This window comes from Blastomyces dermatitidis (genome assembly GCF_000003525.1).
Source record: "Blastomyces dermatitidis ER-3 genomic scaffold supercont1.10, whole genome shotgun sequence".
NCBI lineage: Eukaryota > Fungi > Ascomycota > Eurotiomycetes > Onygenales > Ajellomycetaceae > Blastomyces > Blastomyces dermatitidis.
The window spans coordinates 3,065,536-3,089,087 of NW_025544783.1; the positions used below are offsets into that span (position 1 = coordinate 3,065,536).

Sequence of the window (23,552 nt, forward strand, 5' to 3'; positions counted from 1 at the left end):
TTATCAGTTTCTTCAGAGTTAAGAACTTAGAGTCTTACTTAATAAGCTTATTCTATATATCTTTATTCAGTCTCTTTATAAATATTATTATTTAAGTCTTATTTCAGAGTTCTATTTCTGCAGATCTTAATTCATATTATAATTTTATAAAATATTATAAGTAATCTTTATCAGATTTCTCATCTCTTTTTCTAATATTAATAATTATAGTTCAGATATTCTCTATCTGACTTACAGAGTCTCTCAACTTATTCTCTAGATAAATCTTGAGAATAGATTAATAAGATCTTTTATAATTATTCTTTGAATAATTCAGTCAGTTCTTGACTTCAGTATAATAGAGATCTATTATTATATAGATAACAGCTTCTTCATCTTTTATATTATATAACTAAGCTTATGAGTCAATTTCAAATACAAACTTATAAAAGCTTTTATAGATTGTAATTCAATAAGTAATCTTAAGTGATTATAGCTTAAGAAAGTTTCTTTTCAGTTCATAGATATCTCTAAAGATTATGTCTAGAGACTCAGTTCAAGAATATTTATAGACAGTAAGCATTTCTTATAGAAAAATAGCTTAATTCTGTGAGAGATACTCAAGAATATTCTTTACTAAAATTAGTTTATTCATCAGTTTGAAGAGTTTCTCTGTTATAGATATAGAGAATAATATTCTATAAGTAATTAATAAGTTCTCTAAGACTTCTTTTATAGAGATTATTCATAATTCAGATGACTGCTTCTGAGTGTCTGTAGTGAGATTTATAGAAATTAAAGTATATAAGTTTCTAGTTCTTTTAGTTATAATAGACAGTTACTGACTGACTGAGCTTGAAATGTAAGAATAAGTGCTTACAGACAATTATTCAGATATTTACAGCTTGATATGATATATACTGTTAACTACTAGAAGTATTCACAGTAGAAAGATAAAATATAGAAGTTAAATATATAATAGTATTCAAGCTGAGTTATGAATAGTATTCATGAACTCCAGTCTATATAGTTGTGTGTAGCCAAGGGCCGCTAGCCCAATTGATTATGTGAGAGATAGGAATAGAGGTAAAGAATCCGCGAGGAGCGGGATTTCTTACACTCTGATAAGTCTCTTCATTTTCTGTAGAACAGGGCATGTCCTGCTACACATAGACATCTAGAATAGAATGTGTTCTGCTAGTTCAGTAACTGAGACAGGGCCTGTCTTATCAGCTCAAGACTCAAGACAGAGCATGTCTCATTGATCTCATTCAAGTTTTTTTTTTTTCATGCCTGCAGAGCTAGAACCAAATTAAGTATCATACAGCTCAGTCTCATTGTTGCTTTATATATTTCTTTCTTCATGCATGTTGCCTATGTAATCATATCCTTTTAATATACATTACATTCATCTCGCCACCCTTAGAGGTGTGGGGGAGGTGGAGAGGCAGAGTGTAAGGCCGCTAGGGCTTAGGGCACCGTCACGTGGTCATCATGTGACCCACACAGGCCGTGGCAACCTTATACCCCTGCTCTCCTTCCATAGCTAGTTCTCCTACTCAAGAATCAGTAATATCATGACCTGTTGTATAGCTGCAGTTCCACCCTGATATCCACCAGTGACACGGCTCTAACAGGTAGCAAATTCTTATTAATAATTAATCAGGTGCTAATTCTCACTGATCTTACGCTGCGTTGAGGGAATATCGAATCATCATTAGCCACCACACCCACCTCCGCGGGATTACCATACACTCGTAATAGGCGGTGGTTAGCCAATTGGTAGGCTGGAATACTGAGAGTGACAGCTGAAAATTCAAAGCTCCACGCCGGGCGCCGAAAATTGTCCAATTGAAGAATTACAGCCACAGTACACCCTTTTATTCCCAATATATCCCAGCATTCTATCCTCTAATTTCATAAACACCTCCTGGTCCTCCCGACAAATCCATAGCACCCACCGGTAGTGCACAACAACGGCAACGATGGCCGCCGCCAAATCTGCAACCAACACAGTCAAAAGCCTCCTCAGGGTCGCGGAACGACCGCTACAAATACCCGGTACTAAGCTCGCAGCCTCTACACCGCCCGCCCAACTCGATTTATTTGACTATTGCTTCTACTACGATACATTAGCCCCAACCCCCCAACAGCTCCAACACAGCGCCGACGTCTTCAGGGCGTCCAACCACTCGCCCATCCGGATGTGGACAGCCAGCGAATTCCGCACGATACCCATGTCCGATGTGCCCGAGGTAGCGTTCCTGGGCCGCTCGAACTCGGGCAAATCGTCGTTGCTGAATGCGATTATGGAGAAAAATATGTGTTTTACATCGGCGACGTTGGGGCTGACGACGACGTTGAATGCGTATGGGATTGGGGGGAAGAAGGGCGGGGAGGCCAAGGTTGTTCTTGTTGATACGCCCGGTTATGGGAAGGGGAGTAATGAGGAGTGGGGGGAGGAGATTCTTAAGTACCTAACGAAGAGGAAGCAGTGCGTATCCCATACTTATATACATATACAAAAAAAAAAGGAAAAAACCCTCACTAACCAAACAAAAAAAAAAAAAAAAAACCACATCCCACAGACTCCGCCGCACTTACATCCTCATCAACTCGCACCACGGCATCAAGGCCGCCGACGCCGCCATCCTCTCCCTCCTCCGCGCCAACGCCGTCCCGCACCAAATCATCCTCTCCAAAGCCGACTCCGTCCTCATCAAGGGCGGCCAGAAGCGGGGCGCCCGCGGCCTCCGGCCCGAGCGCATCGACGAGCTCTGCCGCTTCGCCGACAAGGTGCGCAAGCGCGTGCAACCTGTCCGGAACGTGGGGAGCACGAGTAAGCAGAAGCAGAAGCTGCAGGAAGGGCAGGATGAAGGGGTCGAGGAGCAGGAGGAGCGGCCGGAGCTGGGGGCGCCGGCGCTCGGGGAGATTTTGGCCTGCTCGATGAAGATGAAGGATGAGGCGGGGTGTCTTGGAGTTGATCCGATTCGGTGGTCGATTCTGCGCGCGGTGGGGTTGGGGATTGGGGTTGGGGTTGGGGCGGGAAGGGGTGGTGGAGGTGCGGATGGTACGGGGATTGCGGGGGCCAACAAGCGCGGATGAGGGGCTAGATTAGTAGATGGTTAGATTGGGTTGGGAATGGTGAGTATGGTCTGTAGATGGGTTGTTGTATTTTTTTTTATTAGCGAGTTTGGCTATACTTGGTGTTCTGGGACTTGTTTTTTTTTTCCCTATTTCACATTCCCCCCCCACAAGACCATCTGTACCACTATTGGAGATGCTGTTCCCTGTTTTTTGGATACGCTGTACTTATATAGAACCTTAAAAGACTACATTTTTAACATCCATTTCAATAAAATAAATAGAACTTAGCTCCTACACAAAACAAAGAAAGCTACGTACCGTACGGCGTACCTACCTCGAAAAATGATAAAATGAACAAAAAAAATAGAAATTATATTACCCCAAACGTATACTTTGTACAGTAAATATTCACACAAGGCCTTCCAATAATGGAATAAAATAACTGTTGCAAATCGAGTGCTACCTAACCTTTGGAAAACCCTGGATTGAAAATGAGAGAATGAACAAAATAAAGCGAAACGCTCGCGTTGAAAGAAGTGTTTTCATGTGTGTGCCTCGAATAAAATAACCCCCCTTTCCCACAAACATGACGATTTCGGGCACATTACACAAACAAAGACGTTTCATAATAACAAAAACAATGGGGGAAAATATAAGAATAAAAACATGCACAGAAGATGTTTATTAGAAGGATGAAGGGAGAAGAAAAGCAAAGATATTTTATGATAAGAGTAATAGGAGGTATGGTATCGCTGAAGAAAGAAAAGAAGCAACAAGAAGGCATGCTAAAACATTGTGACTAGATATACATGATAGTCATCGTGAATCAGGCAAAAAGTGAACAAGAAGATAAAGAAGATGCAAATGCGCAATACAATGTAAAAGTATGTTTGAAAGCGACGGAATGAAGAATAGTTTTTGCAGGAGAAAAAAAGTGGAAGATAAGAGGAATTGGTCATTGGTCAAATAACGTGATGGAAAGTGATATGATCCTAGGGATTTTGCCTTGCCCTTGACCCCTGGGAGCTTTGACTCGCCGTGATACTACACCTTTCCTCCGAGAGAAGGCGAATATGGGGCAGCAATGCGACAAGGCAAGCCCAAGATAAGCAATGATTTCCCCGAAAAGTAATATTTTGTTGTCTTCGTTGAGTCGTACGTGGTCGGGTTGTAAATTTGGTATTTAATATTTTGGTATCTGAAGGTCGTTGATGGCTTGGGGAGTAAAGGGGACCCAAGGAGAGACAGCAACGATCCTGAATAGTGATCGTGCCGGAAAGAATAATAACAATAATATCGACAAGAACGAATCGAGATGGTAGTCATAGGCGGATAGAAGGATCTTGTTTGAGGTAACTTTATAAAGGTTAGGGCCGCTAAAATGGGCAACAACACAGGTCTAGGCGTTAGATGTCTGAGCTTCCGCGTTCTGCTAGGCTCTCATCTTCTACAACTTCTTTCCCATTTCTATCGACGACGATGCGCGTTCCCAGACGCTCAGCAGGAATGCGGTCACGAGATGCACCAAAGTCAAGCACCTGCGACATATGGGTTAGCCAAGCGCTAAAATAAATCGGAATCGCTATTCTTCAAAAGATAAGAAAAAGAAAAGAAACGTACCTCGATATAGGTCAACCTGTTTCGCTGGACAGCAGCAACGCATCTCCTATCATTAAACCTAACTTGCCAAACTCCACTCAAATCAGTGAGTAGATCTTTGAGGAATTGCCCGCTTCGAGCATCCCACATCTTCAAAGTCCGATCAGAACCAGAGATTACTTTCTGGTAGTCATGTTGGAAGCAGGTAATGGCGCCAGTATGGCCACTAAATACACTCTGGCACTGTCCGTTTTCCGCATCCCAAATCCGGAGCGTGGAATCAGCTGCGGCTGATACCAACTTGTCTGAATGAAGATCCAACAGCCCAACGAGGGATGCATGTCCCTCAAGGTTGTACAAAACCGCACCTGTCTCGAGGGACCAAATTTTAACCATGTTGTCCATGGATCCACTAATGCAGCGGTTTCTTTTGTGATCTAGAACCACACTGTAAACTTTCAAGGTATGGCCTTGAAGGCGATGAAGCGCCTCTCCAGTAGATATTTTCCAGACTCTCACTGTGCAATCGTAACTTCCACTAACTAGGGTATCGCCATGGGCTGCGATAGCGCGCACAGAATGTTGATGGCCGGTCAGGGCACGAACGAAGTAGGGGTTTTCAGCGTCGGATCCACTTTCGAAATAGCGTGGATCTCCTGGTTGGGGAAGTCTCCAAATCCGCAGGCTCGAATCTCGGGAACCGGTTATAATCAACGGATGTTTTGGCATCATGTTTGGCGTTCCATCTGGTAATTTTCCAATTGCAACAGGCAACAAGATTTGCAAACATCTCACAGTGGAAGTATGTCCTTGGAAAACCTGGGTACACTCAGCAGCTGCAATGTCCCACACGCGGACCGACCTATCCGTAGATCCCGAAACAAGTGTATTCGCATGATACTCCAGCGCCCAGACACCTCCTTCGTGACCTTCAAGGGTTGCTCTTAATGCCCCCGTTTTCGTATCGTATACGTTAATATTGGTATCATCGCTTCCAGTGAGGATTTTGTCAGTATCAAATTGTAAGCAAGTAACGACGTGACGATCGTGGGCACGGAAAGCGATATGCATGGGCTTGACGTCGTTTCGCATCCATGTCTTATGGATGAGATGATGTCGCTGGTAGAGTGATTTGTAGAGGTGCAAGCTTCGTAGGGACGGTAGCCCAACTTCAGGGTACGGAACTGCCAATGCAGCTGCATTCGCAGCAGCGTACGGGCTTTCCGCAGCGATCAAGTCGTCCATCAAGCCAATAGACTCTAGATGCTCAGCTTGAGAGGATACTCCAGATTTCCTTTTCGCAAGCTTTCGACTCGTAACCCTGGTCGTCGCTTTTCGTTTGGGTCGTCGGGAACCGGCTGACAAAGGGCCTAGGCTCTGTCTCGTTTTCCGCGACGATAACCATGCCAAGGATGACGTAGACGCAGACGAGTTCTCACTATCGGATTTAAGAGCGGTAGAACATCGAAGGTCCTTTTCCTCATCTCCTGGGTTCGGGCATTGCCATCCCCAGCCTTCCTCAATAGCACGATGCAACTCCCCGCGTGGTAAAACATACCCAGCCGTCTCGAAAAGCTCTTTCCAGGACTTTTCATCTGAGTTAATAATGTGCCTCCATTTCTTCGAAACCTGCGAAGCCCGGCACATAGTTTTAACGTCGAAGTACTTGACGATATTGAGACTGAGCTCAAGCGGGAGAAGAGCTAGGAAATCGCATTTGAGAGCTGGATCGACGACGCCAGCCACAAAGCGTAACGTTGGTTTTGGACATCTTCGCAGCAGCTGGTATATCATATACGACTTTAGCTTATCTGGGACTGACTCGAAGTAATCCAACATCAAAGGCATATCCATCAAAGACAAAGCTGGCGACGATGAATCAGCAATACTACCTTCGTCTTTCCCAAAGCGGCCTTTAGCAAGAACATAGTCCGTAGAGCCCTTCTGCTTTTTTGAGCAGTGGTCAAGACTAGAATCCGTGTCACTCTCCTGCTCTTCAGCAGAATCGAAAGACGTGTCGAGATTTTGAGCATTCATAGCCGTGACCGGGGAAAGACTTGGGCTGGGAAGGGACATATCTTGGGCAGCAAGACTATCAACGGCCTTTAGGCGTCTAGTCGGTACTTGAGACGCCCGCTTGACCGAAGTCGCAGCAGAACAGCGTCTACGTCTTAACACAGGGTGTTCTACATCGTCACCCAGCTGCTTCCCATTACTATTAATATTATCATTGGATGTCGATTGACCTACGAGCTCCTCGGTATTCAATCCAGTTCGACGCTCAAATAATGGTGATCTCTGGACTTGGGCGGCCTTGTCCTTGCGCGAGTGCGGCAACGGGCTGAGAAGCTTTTGGTTTTCTTCCGCCAAGGATCCGGGTGAATATTCGAAAGACGACTTTCCAAAAGACCCTAAGCTGCAGATTCGTCGACGGTTGCTCTGGTCTTTACCCATATTGAAGCTGTTATGTTCTGTTTCTGGCGTGGCCAAACCAACGTCCTTGTTGAGTCGAGCAGCGTCCAAGTGTGACTGCGCGTTACGACGACGGGTGATGGAGTCTGCTGCAAGAGCGGTTGCAGAACGCGTCCGCTTCATTTCATGGGAAGATTCGGGTAGAGAAATCTGTGATACCGGTCGTCGTCTCAGCCTTTGGCGTGGGTCTTCTGCGGGACGTGAGCGCCTAGGTAGAGCGGTTTTTCGGGACTCATAAGTTGATATAGACCGGATAACCCCGTCAGATGCCCTTAGGGCTTCAGCCTGCTGTTTCAACTATTTGACATGTTAGTAACAAACAGGAATGGGAGTTTTTACCCATATAGACGCAAAAGTAGTCACGATTTACCCGTTCCGTTGAGAATAAATGGACGGGCAGGGCCAACGGAATTTCTCACCTTTTCGAAAGTGTCTGACGAATCCTCGGACTCGTTAAAGACGATTGAAGTGTCCCCAAGCTCAAAATGGATATCTTTTATCGAATCAGGCGTCGGGGTAGCAGCTAGAGGGTAAATTTTGGGGTCAAGAGGTCTGGACGAACCGGGGGTCTTCATGACCAGCGGAGGGAATTTTGTAGTGGTCGTTGTAGTTGTTGTGATGACAGTAGTTTGGGTGGCAGGAGCGAAAGAAAATTGGCCGACCGAACTGTTTGAGGGAAGACGATCTACACGGTCTGAACGATCCATCTTCCCATCGCAACTTGCAGGGTGTTCGAAGCTGGCTGGAAAAGATTTATATGATGAGGAGGGTTCGGGGAACTGTACTGGCGAGACAGACGCGTTCCGGGACAGAGTTTTAGAACTAGAGTCTGCTGTATCGTTGGGGCTCGCACACGGGCAGGGCATCGCCGTTCGAGATAAAGCAAATGGGCTCGCAGAGACACTTCCAAAGGCCGTATTGACACCCAGGGTACCAAGCTCCAACATTAAACGGACTTGTTACAGCTTGTTCAGATTCTTTGCAATCAAATCATGGTAGCCGGACGAGTACGGCTTCTTGGGTCCACCAGGTCCCAGGGTTCGGGCCAACAGCTCAGTCAAGGAAGGACGAGCAAACCTCGACGCGTAGTAGTAGTAGTAGTGAAGGGGATATATGAGCCGTAAAGAGAGGGGGTTAAACAAAGGTATTTGCGGTTGGCAGGTTGGTCGTGGAGAGTATGAAGCCTGAGCTATCTATCGAGTTAAATAGCCCGCCAGATTTGTGCACGGCAGCAAAGGCAGGACTGGGAGAGTGAGAAGGTAGAAATCTAATAGATCAAAACCAAAACCCGCGAAGAGGCAATAGAATGGAACGAGAATGCAGCACCTTGGGGTGCAGATAAGGAGGAGAGGGAAAAAGTGAAGGAAGTGTAGTAGTAGAGAGGGGAAGAAGAAGAGCAAGAGGACGACACCAGAAGAAAACAACAGCCGGAGTATATCACAACAGAGAGAAGGAAGAGGGGTAGGTATCGGGATGCTATGCTGGTGTTGGTTTCTCTACTGCTCTACTGCTCTACTGCTCTACTATTGGGGTTGCGGGAGAGCAGCAGCAAGGGGAGAGGAGAGAGATGAAGAGAGAATTAGAGGAGAGGAGAGAGGAGAAGAGATACAAACGAGCGAGGACAGGACAGGACAGGGTGAGGAACGTGACGGCGGACGGACGTGGTTGCTTGCTGCATTGCTACCTTGGAAGTGACTTGAAGTGAACTGCCATACAATATACCAATACTGTTGTACAGTACATACATTATTACTAGGCTAGCTAGAATCGTCGGTACGGCCAATACGTCCTGTACGGTAACTTTGGAATCCTCCCTGGCTATACGCGTGGTGGGGGCACCGATTCGGGGGCCTGTCTGCTCTGTAAGTATCTGGTAAGTTACCCTCAACTACTGCTTTCCTAGGCTCTTGTTAAGGTATAAGGTACCTGAAATTCAGCCCAGACCCGGCGCCTACGCTGACTTGGCATGCACGTTTGTTTCCATCCCAGTCTCATTCCATTCTGTATTGAATTGAATGTCTTTGCTTTGTGTTTGCCTCCACACATCTCTGCTTTCTCTACGGGTTCGTGTTGTTGTGTATGTATGTATGTATGTATGTATGTATGGAGTATATAGGTAGACGCGCCTGCCTACCTAAGTTACATACCTCCAGGCATCTTTACACATACACCATATCATGGGAGTGGTCAACCTCATTCTGGTCCTCAAATCAAATCTGCCCCTTATGTATAGGATTAATGTAGATTCGCTTTTGTCCCATTGGTCTCTCGCCTGCTCCCCGGTCCTTCAAGGTGTTTTTATTAAGGTTGGGTGACGGCGGTTGGATCTTTGGTCGCCACCCCGATATCTCCAACCGAGCTGCTCCCGAAGATATTCCCTTTGTTTATTTTTTTCCTGGAAAACTGTTAACCAACCGACTATGACTTACCTTACACGGATATTGATTTACTGGATATCAGACTACAGCTGTGGCTATTATCCAGATCATAGCTCAGAGATACACATCCAGATTATATCTGACCCCAGATATAATTAATCCCCAGGAACCTACAGGGCTGCTCAACGCGTTGCCCCTCAAAGTTTGATACCACCAAGGAACTCCCTATTTACTTTCCCTTGGGCTCTTTTTGATCAATGTATCAAACCTCCTGCGCTTGTTTAATGTTCTATCCCATTTCTGTTGAAATAGAAAAATCGCCGCCCTGGAGGGTGAGGAAATCACGAGTCTTTTTCGACCCTCTCTATATATCATATCGCATCACACGTCAATGGGCCTTTTCTTTCCAGTTCTTCATGTATATGTCCCTATTGATGCATACAGAGTGGTTTTGATATCACAATGTATATCATCTTGCATCAGTTGTTTTCTCTTTGATATCCTCCACTCCATGTTTCTTCTATCTAGAAATCGCCCTGTTCACATCTCTGCCATTCTGTGAATCCAATATGCTATGCAATTTCATCCTCTTACGGTTTCTCTCTGGCTGAATGGCGTGGCGAAAATGCCTAACCTTGCAGTCGAAGCGTGCCTGGTTTGATATTGTACTGGTTCCAGCAACTATCTGTATTTTATTGCACCTTTCTGCGTGTGCTTATATCACTCACGGTTACTGCTGTGTTTGATTCAGTTACCTCTCTCATTTAGATGCAAAAATATATATTGATAGCGCATCAAAGCCTATGTCTGGCTTTGAACTCCGGTATTCCTTTCTATTTACTCTAATAGACAATCCATATTGGAAAAGGACACTATTCTTTGAAACATAAAGGACACAAATGTTTTTATTATGTCTAAAAAAGAAGATTGCATTTCAAAAATTGTTTGACATATCTATTATGTTGTTCATTCTACTTTTCTTCTGATTGTCTTGGTGGTTAAACAATCAGTATAAATAGATTCCTGCCAGCTTTCTCCATGACAACACACTCCTTTCTCCTCAGTCTTCTATATCTCCTCTACCTTCACCTTTCACACTCTTCACTACCACAGCAGCTGTTCAATATCATCCCCCATCCCACATTCCTTTACCAGATCCTTAATTCCCTTCGAAAGGCTGGAATTCCATCGCTCAATCCACTTCCTGTTCTCTTGCTATGCTAAAAAATCTCTCCTCTGCGGCAAACTTGTCCTGACTTCAAGTGTTCCCCAACACCTTCAACACTCAGCATCCTCATCACTCATCACTCTCTTAACCTATACTATTCTTTCATTTATCCCCTAACTTCATCAAGACTCCATCAGAGAAATGGCACGCATCATTTTCACTGGTGCAGTCCAGCAGGCCACTGGAACTGAAGTGGCATCCAGGATGCCTGCTGTGAGTACTACAACTGCCATGCAGGCCTCAGTCCAGAAAGAACAGCAACAACAGCATGCCCAGGGTGTGAAACAGGCTCAGAGCCTGGCCTTGGTCCAAATCATGCTTCATGCATCTGTTAGTTTTAACCCCCTTATCACCCCTGGTACTACTATGTGGCTGTAGAGGGAGCTTGCTTATCTGGCTAACACATTCCCACCCCTTCTTACCCCCTGCAACAACCCAGTTTGGCACCTTGTTCTACCTCAGGTAAGAACTCGCCGTTCTCCCTCAAGTCATCGATCCTGTGAAAAATAGTAGACGCGCGTGACGTCGCCGACGGGAGGAAGAAAATATATGTGTCCACTTCCTTTCTCTCTACTCTTCCATAGCCACTTACTTACTCCCTCGTGATATTTTCTTTGCCTCTTCTTTCTAGGGAGTTTTTACCGCTGGACTGCTTCGATGAGCGCGATCTCATGAAGCTTTCGAAACCGAATTCATACGTGTCATACGCGAACTTCGTCGAAGGAGGACCTGTTGCTTCGAATAATAATATTAATAGAAATACCCATGAGAGACGAGCGCAGCCATTGAAGATTATTGTGCGCGGCAAGAATCCCAAGGCGGATAAGTTGCTTGATCTTCTTGTGCGTTTAGAAACTTTTTTTTCTTCATGTCATTCTATCCTTATGTTCCGTTTAAGTTTTTTTTTTTTTTTTTTTTTTTTTTTTTTTTTTTTTTTTTTTTTTTTGGTCCCTGCTACTAACTTAGTATTTTGATCCCCAGGAACATGGAAATATTCGACGCCATTGAGAAAAACTTTCTGGAAGCTTTGCAGATGACCATCTTCGTCGATAAGACGAAGTCCTCGCACGTGCTGGAAAGTTATACTTTCACCTTTAAGTATACACCTGCAGCTACGGGCGGGGGTGGATGTAAACAAAAGGACGGCGGCGATGATGTCGGCAAGCAGTTGGCGAGCGTCTCCCTCGAATCGACTGGTTGTACGGCGGATATGAAAACTGTCAAGACGGCACGACATGGTTTGGAGATGATTGTTCGCCGCTTGATTACGCTGAGCGCGTTTTTGCCTATGCTGCCGAGTATGTTCATAAAACAATATTCCTTTTTTTTTTCTTTTTTCTTCTCTTAACAGTTAGTGCCCTATTGCTAAAGGTTTTGGGCTCATCAGATGAACGGTACATGGAGTTACATCTCTTTTACACTGACGGTTCTCCTCCCGGGTACGAACCGCCTGGATTTAAGGCAGCAGAGCATAACGATCTATTATTTGCGCAGAATGAGATGTGGTCCAGGGAAACACAATCGTGTGGTGCTATGGAGACGGGGATCCACAGGTAATATATGATACATATTTCCATCCCCCTTTTATCTGCCTTGGTGCGACATGATGAAGGGCGTGCTAATTCCTTTTGTGCTTAAAGTGTTGGGCTGAAGATTAGTTCTTTGAAATGGTCTGGGACGGACTACCCGAGCTCGGAATATGTGCCAGAAATCCCAGCGGATATTGGGTATAGCAATAGAGTTCGCCGTGATGAAGACATTGGTATTAGCGAGATGGATGTTGCTGTTCAGGACCTTGGATTGTCGACTCAGGGTTCGTTGCACCGCGGATCTACTTGTTACTGTTAGATATGGAAACTGACAGTTATGAGCTCTAAATAGGGAGTAGCCAGGTTTCGACCCAGACCCGCCAAGATGAAGCTTTTAAGAAAGATCTACAGAAGATGATTCCGGTATTTACATTATACGGTTTTTGAAAAGTTATAAGGTAGTACCTGTTGGAAATTGAGGTAGCTAACTTCAAATATCTATCCTGCAGCCCGTAACTTCAACCCCTGACAGCGATTTTATTCCGACTCAGAGGAATCCCGACTGCCTCCAAATTGCAACAGCAAAGCCACAGCTTTCCCAAGTCAAGCTGTCCCAGCTAGGAGCGCGGAACCAGATGTTCTCCGGTGAAACTTCACTTCATTACGATCAGAACAAGGGACACTCTGGTCATATCAACCCTGACGTGGTCCGTTGCGAGTGTGGATCGAATTCAGAGAATCGCGACATGGTACGTTGATATCCTCAGTGTATAATAAGAATGTAAAGCTAAACATCATTAATCACCACCTTCGAATTTAGCTCCAATGCGCTTTCTGCAAAACTCGGCAGCATTTGACCTGCTATGGATTCATCCATGCACAGGATCCAGCCATCCCAGAGACTCATGCGTGTTACAAATGTCTTCTTGAACCGCAAGAAAGGCATCTTGTGCAGGATATGCGGACGCTGGTTCTGTTGCGTCGGGCTCTTCGGGTCATTATTGAAGAGGGTTACCCGAATCGAGTTCGGGATTTTGCTCAGAAGTTGAGTATGTATTATTTATCGCTAGCCCCCATTGACAAAAGTCCAATGCTAAGAAAGAAAATTCTTTCGTTTTACGTAGATTGCAATGGCCAGACAATTGTCCAGATTACGGATATGTTGAGGAAGCAGGGATTTCTGCTCGCCACCCCTGGATCTAAGTCGAAAGGGTTCCTAGAGAAGGGGCTTCCGAAGTTCACGCTCTCCACAGAAACTGCTGTTAAGCAGAGGCTTCGGAACGAGATCTTTAACCCGCTCGCGAAAATAACTCACCATGTATGTTTATTCTTCTCCTGTGGCTGCGGTACAGTTGACTGGCAAGTGGCACACTAATTTCTATATCGTCATTGTGTTTGTTAGTATAACCTGCCAGATAATCAAAATAGGCGCGTGGGCCAGCGTGCCCGTAGCGTCGAACTCTCATCGGGTGTTTCCAGTGATGTTTTATCTATCGAAGAGATTCCCCCTGGCAGGTAATATAGTGCTAGTACTACATCCAACCCCCCCCCCCCCCAACACCAAAAAAAAAAAAAAAAGAAAAAGAAAAAGAAAAAGAAAAAGAAAAAGCCCAGCATATCATTTGGTGCGTTTAAAAATGAAATAACTAACCGCAAGGCATAGTCCCGGTTACGAAGAACGTCGCCGCAAAAGCAAGATTGGCGGAACAACCAATGCAACCGGCAAGGTCCCTACTCCAGAAGTGAATGAGATCCGGAGTGCATGGAAGGCGCTCGGATCGAGCTTGGATTCAGTAAAGCCGGTGCAGCCCAGCGGAGATTCTCAGACCGAGACTCAAACTCAAACCCAAACGCAGGCGCAGGCGCAGAAACGGAAGCCAAACCGCAGTATCATGGGTGATGAATCAGGGTTTGGGTTTGGATCGGCTAGCGACCGCGGGGACAGACATGCGTGGCAGGGTTTCACCAGGAGACAGAAGCAGACCCGTACGGCTGAGTGGGTGGATGACTTTGACGATGATGACGATGACGGCGAGGGAATCATGGCGAGCGGCTCGGATGGGGAGAATGGTACTGCTACTAATCGTCGGAAGAGGGTGCGGTTGAGTAAGCTTGGGAGCCCGATTAGTATCTTTGAGCCTAGTAGTGAGAGTGGGATGGGGAGTGGGAGTGAAGGTGACGGTGGGAGTGGAAGTAGGAGTGCTAGTGGAAGTGTTTGAAGGGGTTAGCAGGAGGTTCGGATATCGTTATGGCGCAAATGTTATCTGGGCGGGTCGGGGTGTTAAGGGCTAAGGAGTTGTTTGCTCTCTTGTGGAGAGTAATGACCTATATTGACTGCAGAGAGCTGATGGGTGAGATACATATAACGCATCCCCCTATTGCTATTGCTGATTTTATGACGCAGCATTTCACCTTTGCTCTTTGTTTTATATCTGTCTCCCCCATCCGCCCCATCCGCCCCCTTTCTTCTTTTCTTTTCTTTTTATTTTCTACTATACTTCTCCCCCAGGTTTGTTGCATGTTTTATTAGTTACCTATCGCCAACCCTTTGATTCCCCGATCTCCCCGATCTACATACATATGCAACGGGGTCCTCTCTACCCTAGGCAAGAACCAAATGTCCCGAGCAAATCTCAACAGTATCTGTTTGCGTTTGCGTTTGCGTTTGCGTTTGTGTATATTCATTTCCCCCTTCCACCTCCGGCGCATGCGTTTGCTCTTGATTAAATCGCCACATTCCTCACCGCCCGCTCGGTTTCGATAAACACTAATTGTCTTGCCTCCGCTTTTAATCACTACGGAACCCGTAAATGCTGAATCCTTGTGTGTCTGGTGGTTGCATTGGATTGCGCATAAGTAACTGTGTATGGGTTTTCTTGTGTTTGCTGAATGATTTATGGCATGTGAAAAGGAAAAAGTAAAAAGGAAAAAGGAATGGATGGAATCATATTGCTGTGTATGTTATGTGCTATTGATATATTTCCCGTTTGTTTTGTCCTTGTTCCGCTCCGCTGCTTTCCCCCACGCCCCCCCTGGGCCCCTTTTTATCATTCTATAAATATAAATACCCAGGTCCATGTACATGTACATGTACATGTACACCAGTGCAAAAGCGCTCGAATTAGTCCCCAGGAGCCCACTCACCACCGGCCAGCCCAAATAGAAAGCATATATATATGTATATATATATCGTTATCGTTATCGTGAGATTGATAGCTGGCAAAAGCGCGGGGCAAGAAGTCGCGGCTGATGAGGGTGGGTTGCAGAAGAGTGTCGTACTCGGCGCGGGGCGGGAGTTCATAGGGGGTTGGGTTAATATGAATAACTTTATATACGGAGGACACAGGGGTTCCCTTTGTACAGTACATCTACATCTACATCTACATCTACACAGTCTTTGGCTGGTTGGCAGGTTGTCTGGGATGGTCCTAGTTATATATTTGACACCTGCCTTATATATAACTATCAGTTTTCCCCGCTCTAAATCCATTCTCCCGCGAAGAATTGCTTATTGTACTGTATAAACCGTTCTGACTTCCACCGCAGATGGATGGATGGATGTATGTATGTATGTAACTTCGGCTCGCGATGGTTGTGATTGAAATATAAAATAGAGATCAGCCGGCTGCGAGCTGATGAGTTATGAGGAGGGAGCCGGATGGGATGGAATTGAGCATGAGCTCACAATCAACTATTAATTATCATCGATGATTTTGTGGATAGTCTGTAGATCTACCTACTCTACAGAGTTCGCAGTAGGAGTAATCATAAAGTTCGTGTCATGGTTGCTGGGATGGGATCATCATCAGAGAGCTTCAAGCTTCAAGCTTCAAAGCTCAGGGGGTCACTTTACTGTGCTGTTGTCAGCTAAGTTACTGGCTACTTGGGACAAAAGAGCTCAATCACCACCAGTTAACACTGGAAGGAAGAGGGGCGGCTGGAATACACATTGATGTTGGTGACTATTATTATTATTATTAACTTATTTTAAGTTACTGCTTGAAAATTCGGCGCCAAAGCTAACTAGCGTTCAACTAGTTTGACATGTCTTGAACCTTCTTCAGGCTTTCATCTTTCGGACTTGTTTGGAGACGACTCGACTGGCGAGCGCCACGATTTGCCCTCGACCGTTAACTAGTTACTGATCAGTGATCAGTGATCAGTGGTGAGGTGATGTGCATACAAAGCTCGATCGGTTGACAGAGAGGCTTTTAGAGACCTTCTTTCTTTTCTTTTCTTTTCTTTTCTTTTCTTTTTTTAGTTTTGTTTTTTCCTTCCTTGACCATTGTACTGAGCTACATCGCTAGCTAGTTAGCTATTATATGTATGCAATTCTCGAGGATGTCTAGACTCCATTGACCATTGACTATTGTCCATAGAAACGGATATAAACAAACATTTATCCCTATTCCCTATTCCCCTTTACGGGGTGCTAGATACATATGAATAATGACCATCTCATCTTGCACGGCACTGGTGAAGACTTGGGAAAGACAGGGGGGGGGAAACATGTCAGGGAGGCCTAGCTAGCAGTAGTAATAATAATAGTAATAAGTAGCAAGCCGCCCCCATAATGAATAATAAGAATGTTGAATGACCTTATCAGGAATGAAGCCGAATGACAGGCACACGGAGGAGAAGGAGGTCAGGCTAGACGAAGAATAATAAATAATAGTTGCTAATAACTTGACTAGAAGTATGGGGTAATGAATGGAGTAATATTAAAGATAACAACAGATTGGATGCTAGTATGGAATAAATGGGGCGGGGCAGTTCCCGTAGGTTCCTCCTGGCTTTGGTTTTGCTAGTCAGGGGCAGCGTACAGAGAGGCCTCAGAAGGGATGGGATGGATGAATGTCGCCTGTTGCATGGCAAGGGGGCCCTGCAAGGATAGGATAGAGAACAGTGACTCTGTACGCAGCGTATACGGGGTACAATATACAGAGTACATCTACAGATCAAGGAGGAGGTTGAAGGGGTAGTTAACTAATAATAATAATAAGATGGTTTTGTCCACTCCACTTGGTTAGAATGTAGAAGACCTCCCTGAGGCTCCCTCCATGTTGATTGAAATCCCCCCCTTTTTTCGAACTAACTCAGCGGGATCACTTATAAGTTATTAAGTTAACTTACTAGGCGAAAGCGAGCCACCGACAAGTTATGTACATGTACGGAGTACATGCATGTACAGTACCACAACAGCAGCAATCCATCCGCACTGGAACTGGAAGCTTGAAAGATCGATTTATTTTTGTGCAGAAGCCATCTGGGGCAGCCCAGGCTTGAAGGCTTGATGATTTGCCTGGCCCCCTCCCTCCCTCCCCCTCCTTTGATCTGCAATTCATGTATGTCATGGATGCCGAGAGTGGAAGCTGGAACTAGCAGCAAGCACGCACAGCATGGGGCCCAGGCGACGCTAGCTGGCTTGGTAGGGAGTAGTTACGGAGTATAGTATAGAGTACGGAGTAGTTATTTCACCATTTCACCATTTATTAACCTGTCTAACGCCGTGCAGATTAGTTAGTTAGTTTGAGTTGTCATGAGCATGGCGTTGGGCGTTGCAGTGCTATTTACCCGTCAGGCGGCAGTATGGAGAGGAGAGGAGAGGAGGAGAGGAGGAGAGGAGGGGAGGAGGGGAGGGGAGATTGGATAAATCCCGGCCCCTGTTTGGTTACTGTGTACTCCGTAGTTACGATTCGTTATTTTCCTGTTGAGGGTTTATTTTTATTTTTTATTTTTTTTATTCTTACGCAGTGTAACTAGTTTTTAAATTTTAACTCTCCCTTTTTTTCTTTTTGTCCTCTTTTTTGGGTTCTCGGGTGGAGTTATTATTAGGGATTCAACATTTATCCTTTTTTTCCCTTAGAACCTCGCAATGTCCCCCACAGCTGCTGCAGGCCATGCAGATTAATTAGTTAGTTACTGTTACTCTGTCTCTGTCCTGCTGAGATAACTTAATAATAAGTTACAACTGCATACCTGTTGGGGGTCCCGCGGTTGGTCGGCCCTTCTACCAGCAGTGCGCTGGTGGTGATTGAGCTCTTTTGCCCCAGTAGCCTACAGGTTATGAGACCGTTGAGCGTGAGCCCCGCTGTGGTCAACATGCATGGGTTCAATCCCAGAATGGACTTAAAAATTCCTAACAAATACCCTGGACATTTTAACAGTGTCAAGAGACATCCCAGGAGTGTGCCCTAGAAGTCCCATTAAGCCCTAGGACTGAGTGGTCCAGTCCATTATTAAAAAGGAGCCATTGTGGGGAGGCCACTGAAGGGAGCCACTGAGGGGAAGTACTGTACTCTGTGGTAGCTGGTCCGAGGGGGGGTGTTGGGGGTCCCGCGGTTGGTCGGCCCTTCTACCAGCAGTGCGCTGGTGGTGATTGAGCTCTTTTGCCCCAGTAGCCTACAAGCCTACAATACCATACCATAGTTAGTTACCCTAGTCGTAGTAGTAGTAGTCGTAGTAAGTAGCAGTAACTAGTAGTACGCAGTAACTATCGTCCACTGCCTCGGTCGTAGTGGCCATCTGTCATCATCCCCTCCTCTCCTGTTCTTTTGTATGTTCATGTACTCCGTACAGCGTACTCCGTACATGTACATTGTACTTGTACATATACATACATCCTACCCAGCGTAGCCAGCCTAATGTCGTTCTTCTTGTCCTTCACCATCATCCTGTGCTATCCTCATCCTCACTACTCCGTATTATTATTATTGATGGACGGTTACTCGCTGTGCCACCCCAACCCACACATCTTCCCGCAGCTAGGCTCCCCCTCCCTCCCTCCCTCCCCACGTTGCCGCCAGTTGATGGTTATATTTTTCCTTGCATGACCTCGCCCTGCTATCTGGTTCGCCCGAATCGTCTCGCGTGGATCCCCTTGGGTCCCAGTCCTGTGGTACATTGTACTTGTACTTGAAGTACGTAGTAGTAGTAGTACTCTGTAGTAGTCGTAGTGTGGGAAAACAGTCCAACTTCCGAACGCCAAAACGCATCGTATGGGGTAACTACGGACGGGAACCCAGTTAAAATAATAATAATAATAACTACGATCTTTTCGCCGGTCGGAGACTTTTCTTTTTATTTTTTACCTTCTTTATTATTTTTACGACGCCTGTCAGTGCGTTCTTTTTGTTGTACGCTTTTATCGTCGTTCCTTTCTGCCTCTACTGGGCGTGCCCCATAATTGGAATGGTCAATGGTCGGATATGACGGTCTCCTCCATTCTTAACTAGCGGTCAGAATCAGAGACGATCGATTTAATCATATTTTTTTTTCCCTTTTTATTAAAAAAAATATATATTCAAAAAATAAAAAAAAAGAGAGAGGAAAAGGGAAAAGAAAAAAGGAAAGAAGAAGACTTTGCTACGTCCGTCTCGTCTGCAAGCGCGTCTCTCCCTCTTGACTCTATCCATTCATTACCTTTTTTCCTGAACGACAGCAGACGGGGGCCGCCTGTCTCGGCATCAACCACTTAACTGGAAAAAGAAAAGAATCCCTGGCCGCAACCAAGACGAGGGGAGGGGGAGGAGGAGTATAGTATGGCCCAACACCAACCGCCAGTGCCTCATCGCTTATCCAGTCTCTCACCTTCGCCAACCGACAAACTACTCCCTCGCCAATCCAACATACCTCCTCTTCCCGGCCTTGATAGGCTCAGCGCCCAGCATCCACCAGATCGCCATCGATATACCGCAAACAACAACATTATTGTTGATCATGACTTTCTGACCAAGTTCAGCAAGACAGTGCGGACAGCAAGACAGGTTGAAATACCACCGTCTCCCTCACTGACCAACAGCGGTGGAAGAACGGGAGAAGCAATTAATGGAAATCTGAATATTGGAACCGCAGGGACAGGTGTCATCCCGCAGAGACAATTGCGCCCAAGGGCGTCGTCGCCCCTCTTGGGCGTCCGTTATCAAACCCGTCCTCACGAGCCGCTTCCGTCCTTTCATGCAAAGGCTCACCCCACCCTGCGCCAGACCGACTCATCTTCGACTACCCTTTCATCTCATGATCCTTTGAAACCGCCTTCGGTTGTTCCACAGCAGGCGCAGGCACCGGCGCATATCCAAACGCAGACCCAGGCGCCCAACAACGCTCAAAAACAAACACCGGCATCGGTTCCCTCCAGGGATCTGGCTTTTCGAAGCAACGCCTATTCTTCCAATTCGTCGACCGAGCCCAATTCGACAAACAACGGGGACCCCTCGCAGCGATACCCGCAAGATCAGAAGGAGAAGTCGGCGTCTTCATCGCCATCGTCATCGTCATCGTCAAAACCCAAACATCGCCCCCTGATGATTGACCTGTCGAAGCTCTTTCCCAAACCCAGCGATCCTTCTGTCCAGCGTGACGTGCCGCTATTATCCCCCCACCGGATGACAATGTCGCCATCACCCGTTTCCCTACTGTCAGATGCCTCGTCGTTCGGTGCACAGCAGCGGAGACTTGGCAGCATATATCAGACAGTGAATAAATTGACCAAGCCACCTAGTAGTAAGGAACTTTCTGCTCTTCGCATGCAGTACGAACAGCAGCAGCTGCAGCAACAGCAACAGGGACGGCAACCTTCCGAGCCGTCGCCGGCTTTCCCGCCGAGTAATTATTCTCCTAGTCTTTATGACGGACAACAACAGCAACAACAACAGCAACAACAACAGCAACAACAACAGCAACAACAACAGCAACAACAACAGCAACAACAACAGCAACAACAACAGCAACAACAACAGCATCATTCTCAATCGTCACAGCTCCCAACCCCACAACTCTCCCGTATCTCTTACCAGCAGCAGCCGGTGAAAAAGGAGAAAGAACGCTTCTTCCAGTGGGGTAGACGAGAGAGAAAACGGCGTGAGGAAGAGCAGCAGAGGCAGAAGCAACAGGAAGAGGAGCAGCTTCACCAACGCCTGAAACAAGAGCAAAAGGACCGAGAACGGAAGCAACGGGAGAAGCTTGAACGGGAACAGCAGCAAAGGAAGCAGGAACAGATGCAACAGGAAAAGGAGGAGCATTTCCAGCGCCAGAATCGTGAGAAACAAAGGAGAGAGGAACATAAGAAGAGAAAGGAGGAACCAGACCAGTATCAACGACGCAGGAAGCAAGAACCAAAACAACAGGAGGAGGAGCAACAGCAGGAACTGCAGCAACGGCAACTAAAGCAACAGCGGCAAGAGGAGTTACAGTCGCAACATTACCAATTCCCATTCCACGAGAAGCGCGCGAGGCAACAAAGGAAACCATCTGTCGACTGGTTTGATGGACCGGCTGGACACTTTAGTGATGATAATGAGGGTGGTGGCTACGATGATAATGCCGAAGCCGACGAGCCCACCCAATATGGTATCCAAAACCCGCAATCTGTACCCCAGTCAACGTATCGGGAGTCTGCCTATTCCCGTGGCAGCGGTAATCGGGTTAGCGTGCATTCAAATGCCATGAGCGGAACGTCAAGAGCCTCAAGCCGAACGCTAATACTCTCTCCCGTTCCCGAACCTGCGAAGGAAGCCACCCCCGAACTCCATAGCAACACTAGCCCCTTATTCAACCCTGCAACCACCAGATTCCATACCCTTTTCCATGACTGGGATCTTAACAGCCCCACTCCACCTAGTGTGGGATCACCGGCTATCGCCTTTGGGGGTTTGTCCAGGAAAAGTAGCAAGATCACTTTAAATAAATCAGACCTTAACGAGTCTAGTGTGTTGTGTCTTTCGTCTTCAGAAGATGAGGCTGACGAGGATGAAATGGAGGTATATAATAAGCCTGTCCAGCAACGTGCTATTCGTGATAGCATCGCCACATTCGATGAAGGGGTGGCCGAAATTTTCATAGCGAAAGCCGTTTCCGCCTCTCGCGGTTCTTCTGTGCCTAGAGTCCGAAACACGAGCCTTCCCCCTCCGCGAATTTCGCGCGGCCACTCAACCTCCTCCAACGTTAGAACCCCAAGCTACCGCCCTTCGAATGGCATCCCCACCATCTCGGAGCCAGACAGCCCCCCCAAGTTCCGCCCCTCCACATCCCCCTCCCCTGTGCCCTCGACTACAGCTAACCCCAACCTTTTACCCTTCGATTTCCAACTGCCCGTCCCCAGCACCCAGAATAGTATCAAAGCCATGAACCGGCGCAGCCGTGTCATTGCTGTGACTAGACAGGAAGAAGAGCTTCTCGAAGTCATAAGACAGCACGGCGGGAACATGCCGCCCAACTTCCCGCTCATTGACCTCCCCAACCCCGGAACCTCTTTCTTCAACCCAATGCCAACCACATTCTCGACGACTGCAACCACTAGCACATTCCGAAAGTCCCCAACTCCTTCCACCGACCGTCCTCCCTCTAGTCAATACGGGGGCGGGAGTATTGGCGACACATCCTTCCTAGCACTGAGCCCCGGCCTCCCACCAACCAGCGGCAAAGTCGCGGGCAGTACCTCCGCCGCCGGAAGCGACAGCTCCCGCTCCCACCATGCCCTGTCAGTCTCAGACAGCGGTGGCGACCATCACTCCAACCCCTCACCGCGTGTCAGCCTTGTGCACTCAGACACGTTTCCCTCACCTTCAGCAAGCTGGACTTCGCCGCGCACACCACAGTATAACCCCCCGCAATCACCACATCAACAACAACAGCAACAGCCACAGAAGCACTATCAACTGCATAGTCAACAGCCACAGCCTCGAGAACTTACCAGCCCAAGCGGCGGTAACCGCAACGGCAGTAGCGGAAGCCCGCTCCACCAGCACCACGTAATGCTGATGCATCCACAACCTCTATCCTCCTACCCACCTATAGGACTACCATTTCCCCCTATCCACATCATCGACGCCATCACCGCTCTCCTCATCCCCCCTCACCCGATTCGCCGTTATTATCCCCTCCTTCACCTCTACCGTCCGTCACCGCTGCCACTCCAACGACTGCGCCCAAGACCGCCGCTCTGGACGCAGACGTGGTGCTCCCGATAGAGGAGACGAAGCGACACTCGCGCACGAGGACGGATAGTAGTAGCGCGATGGTGTTTGGAGACGGGGATGGGGATGGGGATGGGGAGGAGGGTGTCAGGGACGCCGTCAGCACCAGCACCAGCACCAGCGCCAAAGCCGCGGCCGTCGCGGTGGATGACACGGAATTACCCATCTGGGCGCTTGGGTGGAGTTCGGAGACGCCTGGGTTGGCGGTTGTGCATTGATAAATATATACGTGTGTATATATGCATATATATATATTTTCTCTCTGCGGATTTATTGATTTTTTTTTCTCTCTTCACCCCGAACGAAC

The 23,552-nt window shown here is 46.9% G+C and overlaps 4 protein-coding genes across 7 annotated transcripts; 3 read left to right on the forward strand and 1 right to left on the reverse strand.

The window, feature by feature from the left end:
• Nucleotides 1–1,505: 1,505 nt before the first annotated feature.
• BDCG_08287 (GTP binding protein) lies at nt 1,506–4,638 on the forward strand. The gene is made up of 2 exons (XM_045424062.1): nt 1,506–2,473; nt 2,568–4,638. The coding sequence occupies exons 1-2, from the start codon at nt 1,965–1,967 to the stop codon at nt 3,082–3,084; spliced, it is 1,026 nt and encodes a 341-aa protein (XP_045272861.1). The 5' UTR covers nt 1,506–1,964; the 3' UTR covers nt 3,085–4,638.
• On the reverse strand, nt 1,616–8,773 carry BDCG_08288 (F-box and WD-40 domain-containing protein CDC4). Its single transcript, XM_045424063.1, has 3 exons — nt 7,557–8,773; nt 4,687–7,434; nt 1,616–4,604 (listed from the first exon to the last, which is right to left on the reverse strand). Exons 1-3 carry the CDS (start codon nt 8,082–8,084, stop codon nt 4,473–4,475), a joined length of 3,408 nt encoding a protein of 1,135 aa, XP_045272862.1. The 5' UTR covers nt 8,085–8,773; the 3' UTR covers nt 1,616–4,472.
• Nucleotides 8,774–8,983: 210 nt separating this feature from the next.
• BDCG_08289 (meiosis specific protein Hop1) lies at nt 8,984–16,218 on the forward strand (the record flags this gene model as incomplete). Of its 4 annotated transcripts, XM_045424064.1 has the most annotated exons (12): nt 10,443–11,073; nt 11,183–11,205; nt 11,375–11,569; nt 11,725–12,041; nt 12,131–12,296; nt 12,384–12,556; nt 12,625–12,695; nt 12,782–13,021; nt 13,093–13,321; nt 13,397–13,590; nt 13,675–13,787; nt 13,936–14,491. In XM_045424064.1, exons 1-12 carry the CDS (start codon nt 10,885–10,887, stop codon nt 14,489–14,491), a joined length of 2,466 nt encoding a protein of 821 aa, XP_045282491.1. In that variant the 5' UTR covers nt 10,443–10,884. The 4 variants fall into 4 exon arrangements, with proteins under 4 accessions (XP_045282492.1, XP_045282493.1, XP_045282494.1 ...); XM_045424065.1 differs by having other exon boundaries at nt 8,984–11,073; nt 11,183–11,585; nt 13,936–16,218; XM_045424066.1 differs by having other exon boundaries at nt 8,984–11,073; nt 11,183–11,585; nt 13,675–13,801; nt 13,936–16,216.
• Nucleotides 16,219–18,769: 2,551 nt separating this feature from the next.
• On the forward strand, nt 18,770–23,276 carry BDCG_08291 (uncharacterized protein; the record flags this gene model as incomplete). The annotated part of the gene is made up of 2 exons (XM_045424068.1): nt 18,770–23,020; nt 23,067–23,276. Exons 1-2 carry the CDS (start codon nt 19,814–19,816, stop codon nt 23,274–23,276), a joined length of 3,417 nt encoding a protein of 1,138 aa, XP_045272863.1. The 5' UTR covers nt 18,770–19,813.
• Nucleotides 23,277–23,552: the final 276 nt, after the last annotated feature.